Source organism: Caretta caretta, chromosome 3 (genome assembly GCF_965140235.1).
Source record: "Caretta caretta isolate rCarCar2 chromosome 3, rCarCar1.hap1, whole genome shotgun sequence".
Classification (NCBI taxonomy): Eukaryota; Metazoa; Chordata; order Testudines; family Cheloniidae; genus Caretta; species Caretta caretta.
The window spans coordinates 30652578-30667661 of record NC_134208.1 but is presented as its reverse complement, the minus strand read 5'-3'; the positions used below and the strand labels follow the sequence as shown (position 1 = coordinate 30667661).

At 41.7% G+C, this 15084-nt stretch overlaps 1 protein-coding gene across 1 annotated transcript in view; it reads left to right on the top strand.

Moving 5' to 3' along the window:
• The first annotated feature begins 1260 nt into the window (after positions 1-1260).
• ATP6V1C2 (ATPase H+ transporting V1 subunit C2) overlaps positions 1261-15084 on the top strand; it is a 30326-nt gene continuing 16502 nt past the window's right edge. Inside the window, exons 1-5 of the mRNA XM_048845492.2 lie at positions 1261-1392; positions 1995-2346; positions 3616-3775; positions 5475-5542; positions 9782-9867. Coding sequence (XP_048701449.2) covers positions 3647-3775; positions 5475-5542; positions 9782-9867 — 283 coding nt within the window. The 5' untranslated portion in view covers positions 1261-1392; positions 1995-2346; positions 3616-3646. The remainder of the gene's footprint in view (positions 1393-1994; positions 2347-3615; positions 3776-5474; positions 5543-9781; positions 9868-15084) is intronic.

The following is a 15084-nucleotide window of genomic DNA, read 5'->3' as shown; positions in this document are numbered from 1 at the left end:
ACTTTTCAGCATAGACAACCCATAGAAAAGATACAGTTATGCCCATATAAAGGTGCTTTGTGCTCATATGGGTGTTTCCATCCAGGAAGGGAAATAAGTGATGACAATGTTATACTGGTATAACTGTATCCACAGTTGGGATTGTATTGGCATAACTATTTCAGTTATAAAAAAAAATCACACCCCTAACCAAAAAATTTATACCAGTACAAAAACTGTGAATGTAAACCAGGACTAAGCACATAAGAATGACCACACTGGTTCAGACCAATGGTCCATCTTTTGACAGTGGCCAGTGACAGGTGTTTCAGCGGGAATGAACAGAACAGGGCAATTCATCAACTGAGTCATCCCCAGTTGTCCAGGTCCAGCTTCTGGCAATCAGAGGTTTAGGGACACCCAGAGCATCGGGTTGTATCCCTGACCATCTTGACCAATAGCCATTGATGGAGCTATCCTCCATGAACGAATCTAGAACATAAGAATGGCCCTATTGGGTCAGACCAAAGGTCCATCTAGCCCAGTATCCTGTCTTCCAACAGTGGCCAGTGCGAGGTGCTCCAGAGGAAATGAACAGAACAGGTAATCATCAAGTGATCCATCCCTTGTAGCTCATTCCCAGCTTCTGGCAAACAAAGCCTAGGGACACCATCCCTACCCATCCTGGCTAATAGCCATTGATGGACCTATCCTCCATGAACTTATCCTTGGAGGAACCCCACTATTTACCTCTCTCCATTGTGAAAACTGATAATTTATTCTTACCCGTTGTTTCTTATCTTTTACTGATCCATGAGAGGACTTTTCCTCTTATCCATGAGTGCTTATTTTGCTTGCCCTTGGTGGAAGGACCTTGTCAAAGGCTTTCTGAAAGTCCAAGTACACCTTGTCTATGTTTGTTAAGCCCCTTAAAGAGTTCTGATAGATTGGTGGGGCATGATTTCCCTTTTCAAAAGCCACAGTGATTCTTCCCCAACATATTGTGTTCATCTATATGTCTGATAATTCTGTTCTTTACTATAGTTTCAACCAATTTGCCTAGTATTGAAGTTAGGTTTACTGGCCTGTAATTTCCAGGATCACCTCTGGAGCATTTTTTAAAAATTAACATTACATTATATGTCCACAAGTCATCTGGTATGTGGAGACTGATTTAAGCAACAGGTTACATATCACAGTTAGTAGTTCTACAATTCCAAATTTGAGTTCCTTCAGAACTTGGGTGAATAGTATCTGGTCCTGGTGACTTTTATTACTGTTTAATTTATCAATTTGTTCCATAACCTTCTCTATTGACAGCTCAGCCTGGGACAGTTCCTCAGATATGGTAGTGTAGTGCTCTTACTGAATATTTGAAGAATAAGTTCTACAAGTGCTGATGTGAAAAAACAGGTAAGAGAAAGGCAAAATAACAGTTAAGAAAGGCAGTCTTCATGAGTGGACCAAGGGAATGAAAAAAAAATCATGACAGCAATGCAGGAAACCCAGCAAAAAATAAACTTGTGCTGTAGAACAGAAATAAATAAATGTAGAAAAAAAGTTATAAAATAACAAAGTCAGAACATAGGAAGTATTAACATAAAAAAACACTTAAAGATGCAAGTGCTTAGCTACTAGCATGTTAATATCTGGTTATTTTCTATTTGAACAATAATTTAAGTAGCACAATGTTAGCACATCATTTACTTTAGTTCAGGACAGTAAGTCATAAAAATGCCATTTTTAAAATAAGCACACTTTAGGAGTGAAACTACATTAAGTGTGGGGACCAAGGAATAGAGTAGTATACGGGCAATCAGAACATCAGATAAGAAATTTGTGATTTGCCATGAGATTATATGTAGACATGTTGCAGCTATAGAAGCTGACAAGGAATTCTTTTAAACACCAAAAACATATGAGAATTATGAAAGATTCTGGGATTTTGTATGTGTAAAATATTTCACTGAATCAAGTCTCCTTTCATGCGGTTTCCCTTTCTGCCACTTTTCCAGGGGCTCACCTCTGTCATCAGGTCCCCAGTTCTGCCTGTCTGTCCCTCTCCTACCCCTCCTTCCACCTGGTTATTCCTCCCTGCAAAAGTTCTCCCCATCCTTCCCTTCCCATTCTGATAGCAAAGAAGGTACAGCTAGGGCAGTGCCTTCAGAAGATGTTATTGAGCACGCTCAGATCGCTGGAACATACTCAGTTGCAGGAAGCAGTGTCTGGCACTACGCCTGAAACTCTTCACTCCCTTGCAAGCTGCACAGAGTAGCTAGTCCAGACCAAGCCACCGTTCTCACCAGCAGGAGCTCAGAGCATCGGAGCCTCTTCTCTCATGGAATGAAAACTTCCATCCAGCACAAGGTAAGAGAAACAAAGCAACTGAACGATAGTGTCTGTGTGTGAGCTGGGGAAACGATTTATGCCCTGGGTCTTTTATGTCATTTTTAAGTGATTTAATGTGTTGGGTAACTGGGGTCTCTCTAGTGCCTTGTCTCAGAATCTTAAATGTGAGGCAAATGACAACAGTTATATTTTATTAGTAATTACCACAGTGTTCTAGGCTCTGTACAGAACATATAAGTAAATGTTGACTGTGCCTCAAGGAGTTTATACTCTAAGCGCTGATTATGCATTTCTTATGCTCCCTAAATTCCCAAGGAGCTGTGTATGTGCATGCAAATAATTCATGATTAAGCCCTAAATGATCAAACTAGTTATGTCCCTCCTAGGACAACCTGTGAAAATGGGCAAAGAAACCTAAATCATGAAGTCCACTGCAGGAAATGCTATTTGAAGGGTCTTTTGAGGTATTTTTATGAAGAAGAAAAAAATGAGCAATCTCTGTGTGACAGAGAGGGAAATTCTCTTCCCATCCACTCCAGCTGTTCCTTTACTCTGAACTGTTTAATAATGTACTTTCTCATTCATCTCTCTATTTTTTTCTGCAGTTTGCATTATTAGTTGCTAAATATATTGTATTTACTGACGTGTTCTTTATGCTGTAGATTTGAGACCAATTAGTGTGGTTTCCCCCAACTCTCTTCTCTGTATATAAGTAATAGAATTGTGGAAATTGATCACTATGGTAGTGGCATTTTCTGACTGCCTGAAAGTTCAGAAAAGGATTTTTTAATTTATTTTACAGTCTGCTTTTCCTTTTCTACACGACCACCATGGTACTAAAGTTTTTTAAGAGACTGTTTAACAAACAGAAACACATATTACATTTGGATTTTTGCGACCTACAAAAGGTTCACTCTTCCTTCCCTGCCCCATAGATGCTGAAGCCAGTGGGAGTTTTTCATTGGCTGCAATGGGAGCAGGATCAGTGCCTTAAATCTGATAGAGGATGGTGTGCTATCATGGAGATTTATTTTTACAAAAACCTCCTCTCCAGAAACCAGATGAAACAACTCTGGGGGAGGAGGAACTTCTGCTGCCTTTTCATGACATTCAGGAGAAGGTCACATTCAATTTAGGTTTCAAACTGAGGGAGCTACAATGTTCTTTAACTTATTTATTAAGTTAGTCTGGATAATCTCTGTATCTATATAGTGCTTCATTCTACCTGGATTCAGTTCACAGGGGACATACAGTAACCTTTGCTTGTCTTGTTATTTGTGGCTATAGTAATCAGGAGTGAAGAGAGAGGCTAAAAAGCATGTCGGAGTTCTGGTTAATTTCTGCACCGGGGGATAAAGTAAATCTGCAAGCCCTGGAGAGAATGAACACAGTGACATCCAAAGCCAACCTGTCCAGCAACAATAAATTCCTCATCCCAGACCTCAAGGTAAAAGCAGAAAGAGAGGATAGGGTTTGAGTGGCATAACGAACACAAACAGGGAAATCTTTCTTTTTCTTTATGGGGTACATATATTGGGAAATGGAAGAGAGTTATGCAGGGAGTCCAATGAAAATGGATCTGAGACAGAGATGATCAGGAGAGAAAAAAGAAATGGGTCTTCTGAGGTTGCCTGCATACATTTTACTTTACTGAGAGGATGTCAGCAAGGAGTGGTACATGCCAGGGGTAGCTAGACAATTAAAACTCTACACATGCTGGTTGATCTCTGTTGCACTCTGCTCACCGTTTACCCATGCGCTTCAAGGTAGTATACCATTACACACAATAGGCTCACTAATGCAATGGGAGTAGTCAGATATATGGATACCCAGGAGTGTGTTAATGAGAAACTTGACGAAGAAGAAAATAGAGTCTGTATGATAAATGTTGCTCTGAGGAAACAAAGAGTTGTACACCAAGGTGTGCACATTTAGATATGATAATGAGCTAAATCTCTCATAGATAGATAGATGATTACACTTCAAATTTCAGTCCATTATTCATCCTTATTTTTAAAGCTCTGAGTCTTATTTCGATCTCAGTTCCAGCAGTTCCAGTCACTCCATTAAAGTCAATGGAGTTACACTAGATTTAGGAACAGATTTTTTGAGGGAGCAATCCAAGTTGATGATGTGCAGCATTTCAAAGGAGAATCTCAGAACATCTGACAATCCAGCCCTAAATCCAGAGGAACCACTAACCATCTACAAATTGAGTTACTCCAGATTTCTACTGATGTAGTGGAGATCAGAGTCTGGCCTTCTGGCTGTTAAAACACTGAAATGAAAAACAGTTTGTGCAACACAGGACTTTTAGACTGGGGCCAGCTTTCCAAATATATAGTTACCTACTATGAGCAACATCTTCAGCTGGTGTAAATTAGCATAGCTCCCTTGGCTTCGAAGGAGATTAGTTGGTGTAAGTTAATAGATCTCCTTTGAAACCAGGGGAGCTAGGCTGATTTACATCAACTGAAGATGTAGCCCTATTACTTTGATTACCATATTTTTGCTAATTACACTCTGTAGCATTTTCTTCCACTCAACCCTTCTTCTCTCTTGGTATGACCCTGCAGTAAAGTCCATCATGATGATTTGGCAACATTACAATAATAGATTGAGCAACAGACTGTGATGTCATAAACATAAGATTATGACTATAGTGTGGAATCATACAAAAAGGAGAAGCTGGGCTTGGAGAAAGACACGATCTTCAGTAATAGCAAAGAAAACAGACAAGCATTGCTCAAAAGCATTTCTTTAGTATAAATACTGTTCCTCTTCCCACACCAAGTTTGTTCCTGTGTGTATGTGTTAGTCTCTTAAATGCTTACAAAAATACAGTATTTTATTAGTGAAATGTCCAGCCTATTCTATGTGATGATTCAGGAATGAAAAATAGGAAGGAGGACATCAGTGCATGATCATGAGACTAATGTATGTATTTTTTCCATTTATCATAATGCGCTTTATAGTCCCAAAATCTAAAAAGAGCACCTGCTGCTATTTTCCATTAAGCGAACAAAGTTCTACTAAGTTTGCTGGTTTTATAATTGCTAAAGAGAAGTTGGTGCTGATAAAGCTTTTAAAGCATACGCCTTGCACAGGCTTGTGTACATTTAACTTATTTATGGTCCTTTGCACAGGTGGGGACATTGGATGCTCTTGTTGGTCTCTCAGATGAGTTGGGAAAACTTGATAGCTCTGCTGAAAGGTAAAATAGATGTTATTTACTGCATACAAATGAGAAACGGACGTTGTTTTCACAGGACACAGTGTCCTTGTGTTCATCTACCCTGACTTGTCTAAACCTGGTTCTAGAACTCAACTAAAGTTGATAGGTTTGGCTAGCCTATAGTGGGTCACCACAAATAAGGGGCCAGATTCTACATTCCTTAACCAACAGGCCCACTGAAGTCAGTGGCAGTATTGTCCAAGTAAGAGCAGCAGGACTGGGGTCCTTGTGCAGAATTTGTTTGAAAGGTAACCCTGATTAAGGCTATAGTACTAGGAAGGAAGCTCCAATGAGAAATGTAGGAGGTTTTTAAAAGCAGGTGCTCCAATGAATAAAGGATTTCTCAAAAGACTCTATTCCCTCCCCGGTAAGAGGCAGGATTTTTCAGGGGAAGGTTTGTCTAAGCAAGAAGTTTGAGTTTTCCAGGAGTCTAATTCACATTCCTCAACTCCTGCCATGCCAACACTGGTCAGATTGTTGAGCCCTTATTTCCGCAGAGGAGCAACATGTACAGAAGCAAAGAGCCATGCTGATCTCATTGGGACTCACCTTAATGAATGAGTGACCGCTCTAAGGTCTGACCTTTGGGCCAAATCACACTTGCACACAGAGGGCTGCATGCATCATGAAGGGAGCAGAGAGGTTGCCTCGTTACAAGGCATTCTGTAGCACAGGGCAAGACTTCACATGCTGAGCCAGCACAACCTGCTTTTGGGTGTTCTTTGCTCCTTTCTTTTGGCAACACACATTGCTCATAGTCATGGTTCTGGCGGTGGCAGCGGAATACACACATGCTCACTTATGGGCTAGTCATGCTAACCCTCTTCAGGCTGTTTTCCTAGCCCAGGTACATATTTGCCGCCTGAAGGGATTTTGTCCAGCAGCTGAAGCTGTATGCAGGGCTACCTGTGAGGGGATATGAGGGCTTCTTACAGCTACATCAGGATTAAGCCCATTAGAGCAAACTGATTCCTGGTGTAATTCTCAACTTCAGTGGAGTTACAGCAGGGCTGAATGTGGACCATTGCTTTTAATCATTATATGGTGCACATGCAGTTGCACTTCTTATGGCTGCTTCTCCAGCCTTTTCGCAAAGCAGAAGCTATTTCATGCTTAGTTCAATGATCAGTCCTCACCCGCCATTCCTGTGGTGGCAGAGGGAGTCAGATTTTCTCCCCAGAATCTTTGAAAACCTAGTCACAGCCGTCAATGTCCACAGTGGTGTGGGGTGAAGAGTGGGCAAGAAATGGGGAAGATGGTTTTCACTTTGTAGTCACCAGCTGTAACAATAGGGTACCACTTATCCAAGTGAGCCAGTGGCCAAGTTACTACATGGTTTGGGTTTGAATGTTTGTCAAAAGCACTTAGGTCCTGATTTTCAGAGGTGCTGAGTATGCACAGCTCCCATCAACTAGAGTGAGTGCTCAGTACTTGTTAAGAGTCAGGCTCTTAGAGCTTGGGCTGTGCACTGGAGTATTTCAGTGTGTGTAGAAATACAAGGTGTCCTCATCCCTCCCCCAGCCCTTCCCTTTGTTTGTCATCTCCTTGTGTTTTCCTTGTCTTAACTTAGCTCCAGATTCTGATCCCTTATCAAGTCGCACCTGACTCCACAAATGGTCCCATTGACTTCAGCAGTCCCACTTGTGAAGTAACGTGATATCCATCATCAGCAAAGGGATCAGGATCAGGCCCTTATATTATAAGGTCTTTGGGGCAGGGCCTCAGCATATCTGTTTTGTAAAACTCCTGCTTGTCAGTGGTGCTAAGCAGTACCGAAGAATTAAACTGGTTTAAATATAAGACAGATATGTACAATATCAAAGCAAAGGATGAGCAGAGAAAGATATCAGTGGATACAATTGTGGTAAGGTCTTAGCACAGTGAAATACCAAAAAAAAAAAAAGCAAAAAAAAGCACATGTTTTATTCACTATATAAATAGTCCGGTAGGTTTTTGAGACTAGATTGTGTAATCCAAGGGTTAATGTACCAAGCACACTTGCCTCAGTAGAAGTAAACAATGTACAGTTGGTTATTAGTGACAGGCTATGAAAATGAACTGGACATTTACATTCCTGCTCATTGAAAGGAGCTCCCTGCTGAACTGTTGTTAGATAAACAAATGCAAGAAATGCTGGTTAAAGCAAGGCAGCACAAACCTGTCAGCACTACTTCTCACTAGGACAGCAGAGAAGGGGCAAGAGTTTTCAGGGTCTCTTGTTTCCACATACTTTTATTATTTATTTACACAGCAAGACAGAGTGTTTTTCCATGTCACTGGAAGGCAGTGTTAGGCTCTGTTACTTTCTGATTGCTCACTCCCGATACGTGCCTTTACTCAGGGATTCACCAGCATTTTTGTTCCATGGACCACTCTGTAAGGGTCTGAACACATTCACATCCACTGGTTTCAAAGACTGTTGAGAGTGTTCAACACCTTTTCAGAATTGGTTCCTGAGAGAGATCCTGACATTGACCCCTGTCCTGTCCCCATCACCTATCTCCCCCACACCCCTCTGCACTGTTCAGTTCTCATAATATTTCATCCACATCAATTGAAAAGGAGCTGCAGATCACATACTATTTCCACTGCTCTAACCTTTCCATTAGTATCCTCTGGGCCTATCTACTAACTGCTGTTTAATGCATTTGTTGCCTACAAATCCAGTGCTGGGTAGTTTTCTTTAGGTGATGACATTGCAAACTTCTTTCACATGCAACATATTTGATTCTTCGAGTTCAGGGGTTCTCAAACTTCATTTCACCGTGACCCCCTTCTGACAACAAAAATTATTACATGACCCTGAGAGGGTGGACTGAAGCCTGAGCACTGCCACCCTGGGCAGGTGGGGCAAAGGCAAAGCCTAAGCCCAACGGCTTCAGCCCCATGCAGGGGGCCTGTAACTTGAGCCCCGCCACCCAGAGCTGAAGCCCTCAGGCTTGAGCTCTGGTCCTGAGTGGCGGGGATTGAGCTTTGGCTTTAGCCCTGGGCCCCAGCAAATCTAACGCCAGAGCTAGTGACCCTATTAAAAAGGGGTCACGACCCACTTTGGGGTTCCAACCCACAGTTTGAGAACCGCTGTTCTAGACTATTATAATAGACTACAAGATGGTTATTTTGAGAGAACACAGTTCATAGGTTCTGATTCTTATTACTCAAATAAGAAGCTTCATTGAAGCGTATTTTGCTTCAGTTTTCTCCTTGGCAGTGGAGCCCAGGAGAGTATGACACCAATGCCCAGCAAAGGAGTGGTGAGGAGCCAAGTGCTGCCATCTCTCTCAAGGAGCCAGAGGGAAGAAACCTAGACTAGAGGAAATAGCTGTGTTGCTAGTGAGCTGGAGAAGACAGTAGGGGGTTCAAGGAACTGGACCACTGGCACAAGGCCTCAGCAAGATGGTTCTTTGTAGCCAGTAAGTCTCCAGATCCCTGCATATCTTGTTGAACCTTCCAGTTTAGGAGGCTGGACTTGCTGCTTTTTCTGCAAGGAGGCAAGTGAAGGGGTGGGGTGCGGGAAATCCCCAACAGAAGTAAAATTTGGAGGAAACTCTGTACGGGGAATTCTGCACTCCCCCAGCTACCTCCCATGGATATTTCTGCAGGAGAGGGGCAGTTAGGCCCGTCCCTCTGTGGGACAATACATAGGGGGTGCACCTTTGCCGTACAGTAGGATTTTGGTTTTGTCCTTAGGAAGCTTTTTAAATCTTAGTGAACTACAGAACTTGATTTAGCATCCTATGAAACTGATTTATTTTTGTTCTAGTTGCACATTTGCATTACTTTTTTTATTTCAACCACAGTTACTTTGGAATACTCAATATTTAGAAGACAATCCCTTGACCATCCTTGGAATTTTATGCACACATACATTTTTCTAGGATTAAGTCTTTATGCATCGGTGTTATGAAGTGTAGTAGATGCACATGAGGTCAAATCCTAATCCCAAAGAAATCAGTTGCAAGATTCCCATAGGTTTGAATGGGGCCAGATTATAGCCTCGACTAGAGAGTATTTACAGAATACAGTGTATTTAGAAATAAGCAGTGTAGTTATGCAATATGCCATAAGTCTTTTGTTCATCATCATTTGAATTACAAATTAAAAGCCTTGCCTCAGAAATATGTTGAACAAGTACCTCCTTGTTAATCAGATAATTGTTGTAACTGTTTTATCTTCAATTAGATACTGTCACTAACAAAAGCTTCTCTTGTTACACATAAGCGTAATAAAGAAAGTAGCACAGTACATAGGAGAGGTTATGGAGGACTCGAAAGATAAAGTCCAGGAGAATCTTCTGGCCAATGGAGGTAGGTGCTGTGAATATGAATGTTTTTATTCATTGATGCTTTCTGTATCTACGTTAGAATTTGAACAAGTAGCATTAAGACATCTGTCTTTTTTGTGGGGGAGATGCAGGAAATTCTCTAATACTGTTTTCTAAAACAGATCTTAACCCTGGTCCTACTTCCACCGATGTTAATACAAGCTTTTTCCAGTTTATTTCAGTTTCACTTCCCCTTTCCATTGTCCAGTGTCCATTTTTCATTTAAGAGAGAACTTTTATCAGCCTGGGGAGGGGAATAGAAAAGAAGGTAGGCGTCATTGTCTGACTCATGACCCCTCATGGGCTGCGTGGCTTTGAAAATGTATGGACCACTGAGCCTTAATTTGTTCTGATTGACTATCTGACTGGAATGCTAGTTTGTGACATCAGTTAGTAAAGGCATATATGCCTCTCATTCTCCACTACAATACAGAGAAAGGAGGAACTCTCTGGTAACTACAGCTTTACCTACCTGATATCATAAGTGGACACGTCAGTCTGCCTCAGAGCCAGACCATTAAAAGTCACTTCATCTAACGGAGACTAAGTGCCAATTCTGGGAAGCAGGACAGCGGACATTGTATTTGTATAATACAGTAGTCTCAATACTTCAGGGGTAAGCAGTACTTTAAGCAGTTTTCTGTACCAATAACTTAGAATAATGGTGTTCCTGCTTGATACATAGGGCAAAAATCCTGCTTTATTCTGTACAGGAAGAGAGAGCAGATGAGGGGCTTTTTCCAGGGCATGAACTTGCTACAGTGCTGAAAGTGTTTTGAGATGTTCTCTTGAGGACACAGTGTGTGGCCAGGGTACTAGTCTGCCAATTACAGGGCAGGTCCAACTCCAATGCAGCAGTCAGTGGCTGTGTGGTAGCTGAATACACACACATGCTGCTCCTGTTTGGAGTGTGTTCCCTTCAATCTTCCCTGTGCAATTCTGCCCTAGCCAGCAGCATTTGTACTCCATAGAGTGCTCTTCATTCTCAAAGCACTTTACAAATATTACAATGACCACTCCTCATTGTACCTCTGCAGTAAACATCATTCACATTTTACAGAAGGAGAAATTAAGGTTACAGGCCATGCCCAAGGCCACAGGGAGAGTCTATGCCAAAACTGGAATTAATGTTTAAGAGCTTCTAGCTCCCAGTCTTGTGCTCATATCATTAGCCTATGAGTGTCTCAGCTGTTTAGAAATGTCTGTTCTCCTCATGTTTTCTTAGGCTACCACAGACCTGTAGCGAGAAATCCTTAGATACCAGAGGAATACTTTGGCAGTCATACTCTGTGTGTTCCAATTTTAAACAAGTAGTTTAGCGTTGACTGTTTGCATTGTTTTCTTTCCAAACCCTGTAGGAACAGTGTTGGGGTTTCTCTTTTAGAAAATCTCCTCTTGCATATAATAAATCTGCATCTGATGAGTCGAACTCTGAAAGTTTAATAATCCCACTTATTATGTTTCAGGACTGAAGAATAAAATGAAGTGTCTAAAGAGTATGTTGAGTATTGGTTGTTGCTGTGTTTTTACAAGCATGCACTTGAGTGTGTTAATGCAAATGATGGGTCTCTCAGTCTGGTTGTAGGGATACAGTGATCAGGTTACGAGGGATTTCTCAAGTAACAACCTCATAGCTCGATCACGATATCCCTATGACTTAGATAACAACAGGTTTAACCCATTGTCTTCTTTTATTTCCTCATTTTGCCCTTTTCCTCTCCTCTTCTAACAGCTCTGCATGCACAACAGACAAATGTGGGAATGAGTTGGCTGTGCAATATTTGTTACAAACGTTTAAGTTCTGATGATTAAGATAATTCATTTCTTTCTTAAACTCAGGCTAGGAGTACTTCAGCCTTTCAAAGACTATTGCGTCTTGCAAAATGGAGTCAGATTTTTGTACACTAAAGAGTTCTCCTTATACATTAGGATGTCATGCATAGACGCCAGCTAACTAATCCTCTTGACACCATCTGAGATAAATATTATCCCCACTTCACAGTGGAAGAAACGGACACCCCAAAATTAAGGACTTGCCCAAGGCCACAGAGCAAGTCAGCATCAATACTATAACACTTGAGCTCCTGCTTCCTACTCCCATTTTCAGCCCACTTGACCATACTGGGTCAAATTCTCTCTTCAGTTACACCCATGCAATCCCATTGATTTCAGCTGGATCATGTGTGTGATTGACGGAAATATGGCCCAGACTTTCTGAATTCAGAGAGTTTAAGGCCAGAAGGGGCCACCAGATCATCTAGTCTGATTTCCTGTAAATCATAGGTGACAAAACACCATCCAGCCATCTCCACACCAACCCAGAATTAAACCGAAGTATTTCAGCCCTCAGGAGACTAAACTATCAAAATGGCATGTGTGTCTACATGACAGTGTCTTGTCTACATTCATGCAGGGAGGGCTGGGAATAGCACAACACACTGCCTTTTTAGTTTAGCCAACAGACATATGCAGACTTCATTAGGGCAGGAGCCAGTTAGTGTTGGGCAGGTGGGGTACGCCTTTTATAAAAAGCAAAATGAATATGCTACCAGGAACACTAGCCCATCACAACAGCAGGAAATGCCTTCTTGCGGCATAATTATACGAACTTCAAAAGCTAGGGAGTGAAAATAAAGCTTTTCCAAAGGTGCTAGGCCCAAATCTGCTGTCATTTATAGCAACATTGATTCAAGGTGACTTGAAATTCAGTGGAGTTATGCCAGCTTTACAAATTATGTTCTATAGTAGAAGGAGATCAAAACTCATAGGAACAGCAAGAGGGGATAAAACAGGGGCGGAAATACATATGCATTTTGAAGAATTAAACAGTGTGGAATAAAATTATTACAGCTGAGTGACTAATTCACAGCCTTGAAGGATAATAATTTCAATAATTTCCTTGTAGGATTTATCTTATAGCCTGTCTTTTGGCTCTTGGAGTGCCAACAGCAGCTGGATTGTAAGCACTTCAGGGCAGGAAATGTCTCTTTTCTTTGTTTGTACATTGTACCCAGCACAATGAAGCCCCTAATCCCAGGTCAGACCTCAGGTGCTACCATAATATGAATATTTACTACTACTAGCAGTGATTTTCCTCAAGGATTTTTAGTATTTGAATTAATGCAATTTTTTGAGGATCTTTCTCTTACCTTTGGATAGATTCTTTACAGTTTTCTGTAAATATCTGGTATTTTGTATTGAAAGTTTGTGATGGTATAGAAATTCTGTTTACTTCCTAGGTGGATAAATGTAATTCATGATCAGGAGGAGGGGCTTGCAGAAGCTCTGGAGCTTTGAATCTCAGGGATGAATAGCAGCTTAATCAGTTTTAGAAGGGGTAATGTGTGGCCCATAAGAGGAAACAAAGGCTTGCCTGGAGTGCTATTCCTATTACAATTAGCACACTACAGGGACAGAGCACTGATTGCCTGGGACACACAAAATCAGTGTGTGCTGTCCCAGCTGCAAAGGTGTGGTAGATTGTTTGGCTCATTTAGTAGCTCTGGTGAGGGGTTTGGGGAATAGTGTGTCCCTGTTGTGTCAAGCAGCGTCCCATCTCAAATTATCCCAGCTCCGAGTACTGTTGCACAACAACTTTGGAAAGACTTAAAGGTCACTTTGGAAGTACTAGTGTGAGTGAAATGCAGACATAAAAAGGGTCAGAGTGACTGTGAAGTTTGAACAAATGCTTGTGGAAGCTTGTGTAGAATTTGCTACATCTATTTACTATCCAAACTAGGCTGATTAACACCGTCAGATCATTCACAGACTATGTGGGTGACTACCAGTGCTCATCTCTTTCTTCTGACCAAGAGTATCAAGCTGGATACTATTTTCTCTCCTGCTGCTCAAATGCCGACTTTCTTCCAAACGCTCTTGACTGGCTAACAGACTTGCAGGTTTACAGTAACCAGCTTTCATTGGCGTTGTACCTGCTCTAAGATGATTTTGAAGTCAGTTAACCCAGTGAGGAAAAGTCACACAGAGTGCTCACTTCTGTTGCCACAGAGAGACCCTTGAGGCTATTTTATCATACTCCATAGCATATGGCTGGAACCCATAAGCTACAATAATAAGAGCATGCATTTCCTCAGGAAGGCAATTCAGTTTGTGTGCATGTTACCTGACCTCCTTCTCTAGGAAAGCTGTCAGAAATGAGTTTTAAGAGGCATCTGAATGTGGGAAGGAAGGTGCTTTGGTGAATAGGTATTGGGGGAGGGGCATTCCAGACATAAAAAAGGAGCAGAAAAGGGGGATCCTTGGCATCACTGGCAGGTTCAGAGATGATTGAGCTGCAGAGAACACAGAAGGGGGCCAGGTTAGATATCTGGGCAGGGACCATGTGATGTGGCGTGCCCAAGGTAAAGAGAACTCTGAATTTAATGTTTTGAGTGTTTTGGCTTGTTTGCCCCAGGGAGGGGGTTGGTAAAGTCTTCTTGGAACTTCTGTCTTCCATGTGTTTTCATGAGCAATTTCCACATCATTAGTTGCAAGTAGCTCCATGTTGTATTCAGGCACACCTTGCCTAGAAACCAGGTTTCAGTTAGGTTTGTCACCTATAAAGCATTACTTTTCACTATGCACATGAAAGAAACAAACTCCGAAGTGACTGTAACAGACATCTTACCTCTCCAGCACAGAGGTGCATCCACTGCCTCACTTTCCCTCCAGCTGCTAAGCTGATTTGGCATGTTGGCAATTTGGCCCTTCACCTTCTCAACTAAATCTCTGTCACAGTGAGCAGAAGGGAGCCTTGTATAGTCCTGCCCCTTTTCCCAATAGGCCTTGTTGTAGGCTGTAGTCATATGATCCTTCTGGGGAACTACAGGGTCCCAGAATGCCTGTCCTCAAAGGCCAGAACTTGGAGTAGGGACGGGCTGGACCCCTTGCCTTTCCACCTTGTAACACCCACATAAGTGCAGCCTGCCTCCACACAGAGCATGCAATATAATAAACATTAATGTGCTCTTAACAGGCAAAATCCTCAACCCTGCAAACAGGGCCGGGTTAAGGTTATGAGGGGCCTAAGGCTAATGGGAGGGAAGGGCCTAAGTATGAATTACATATTGCAAAAAAAATTATGAAGTCATCAAACATTTATCTACACACATTTATATATTATTTATTTCTGTAAAATTAACAAGTTTATTTTACTCTCATTACACTCAATTCTTCAAACAGATACTTCTGAGTAAGAGGT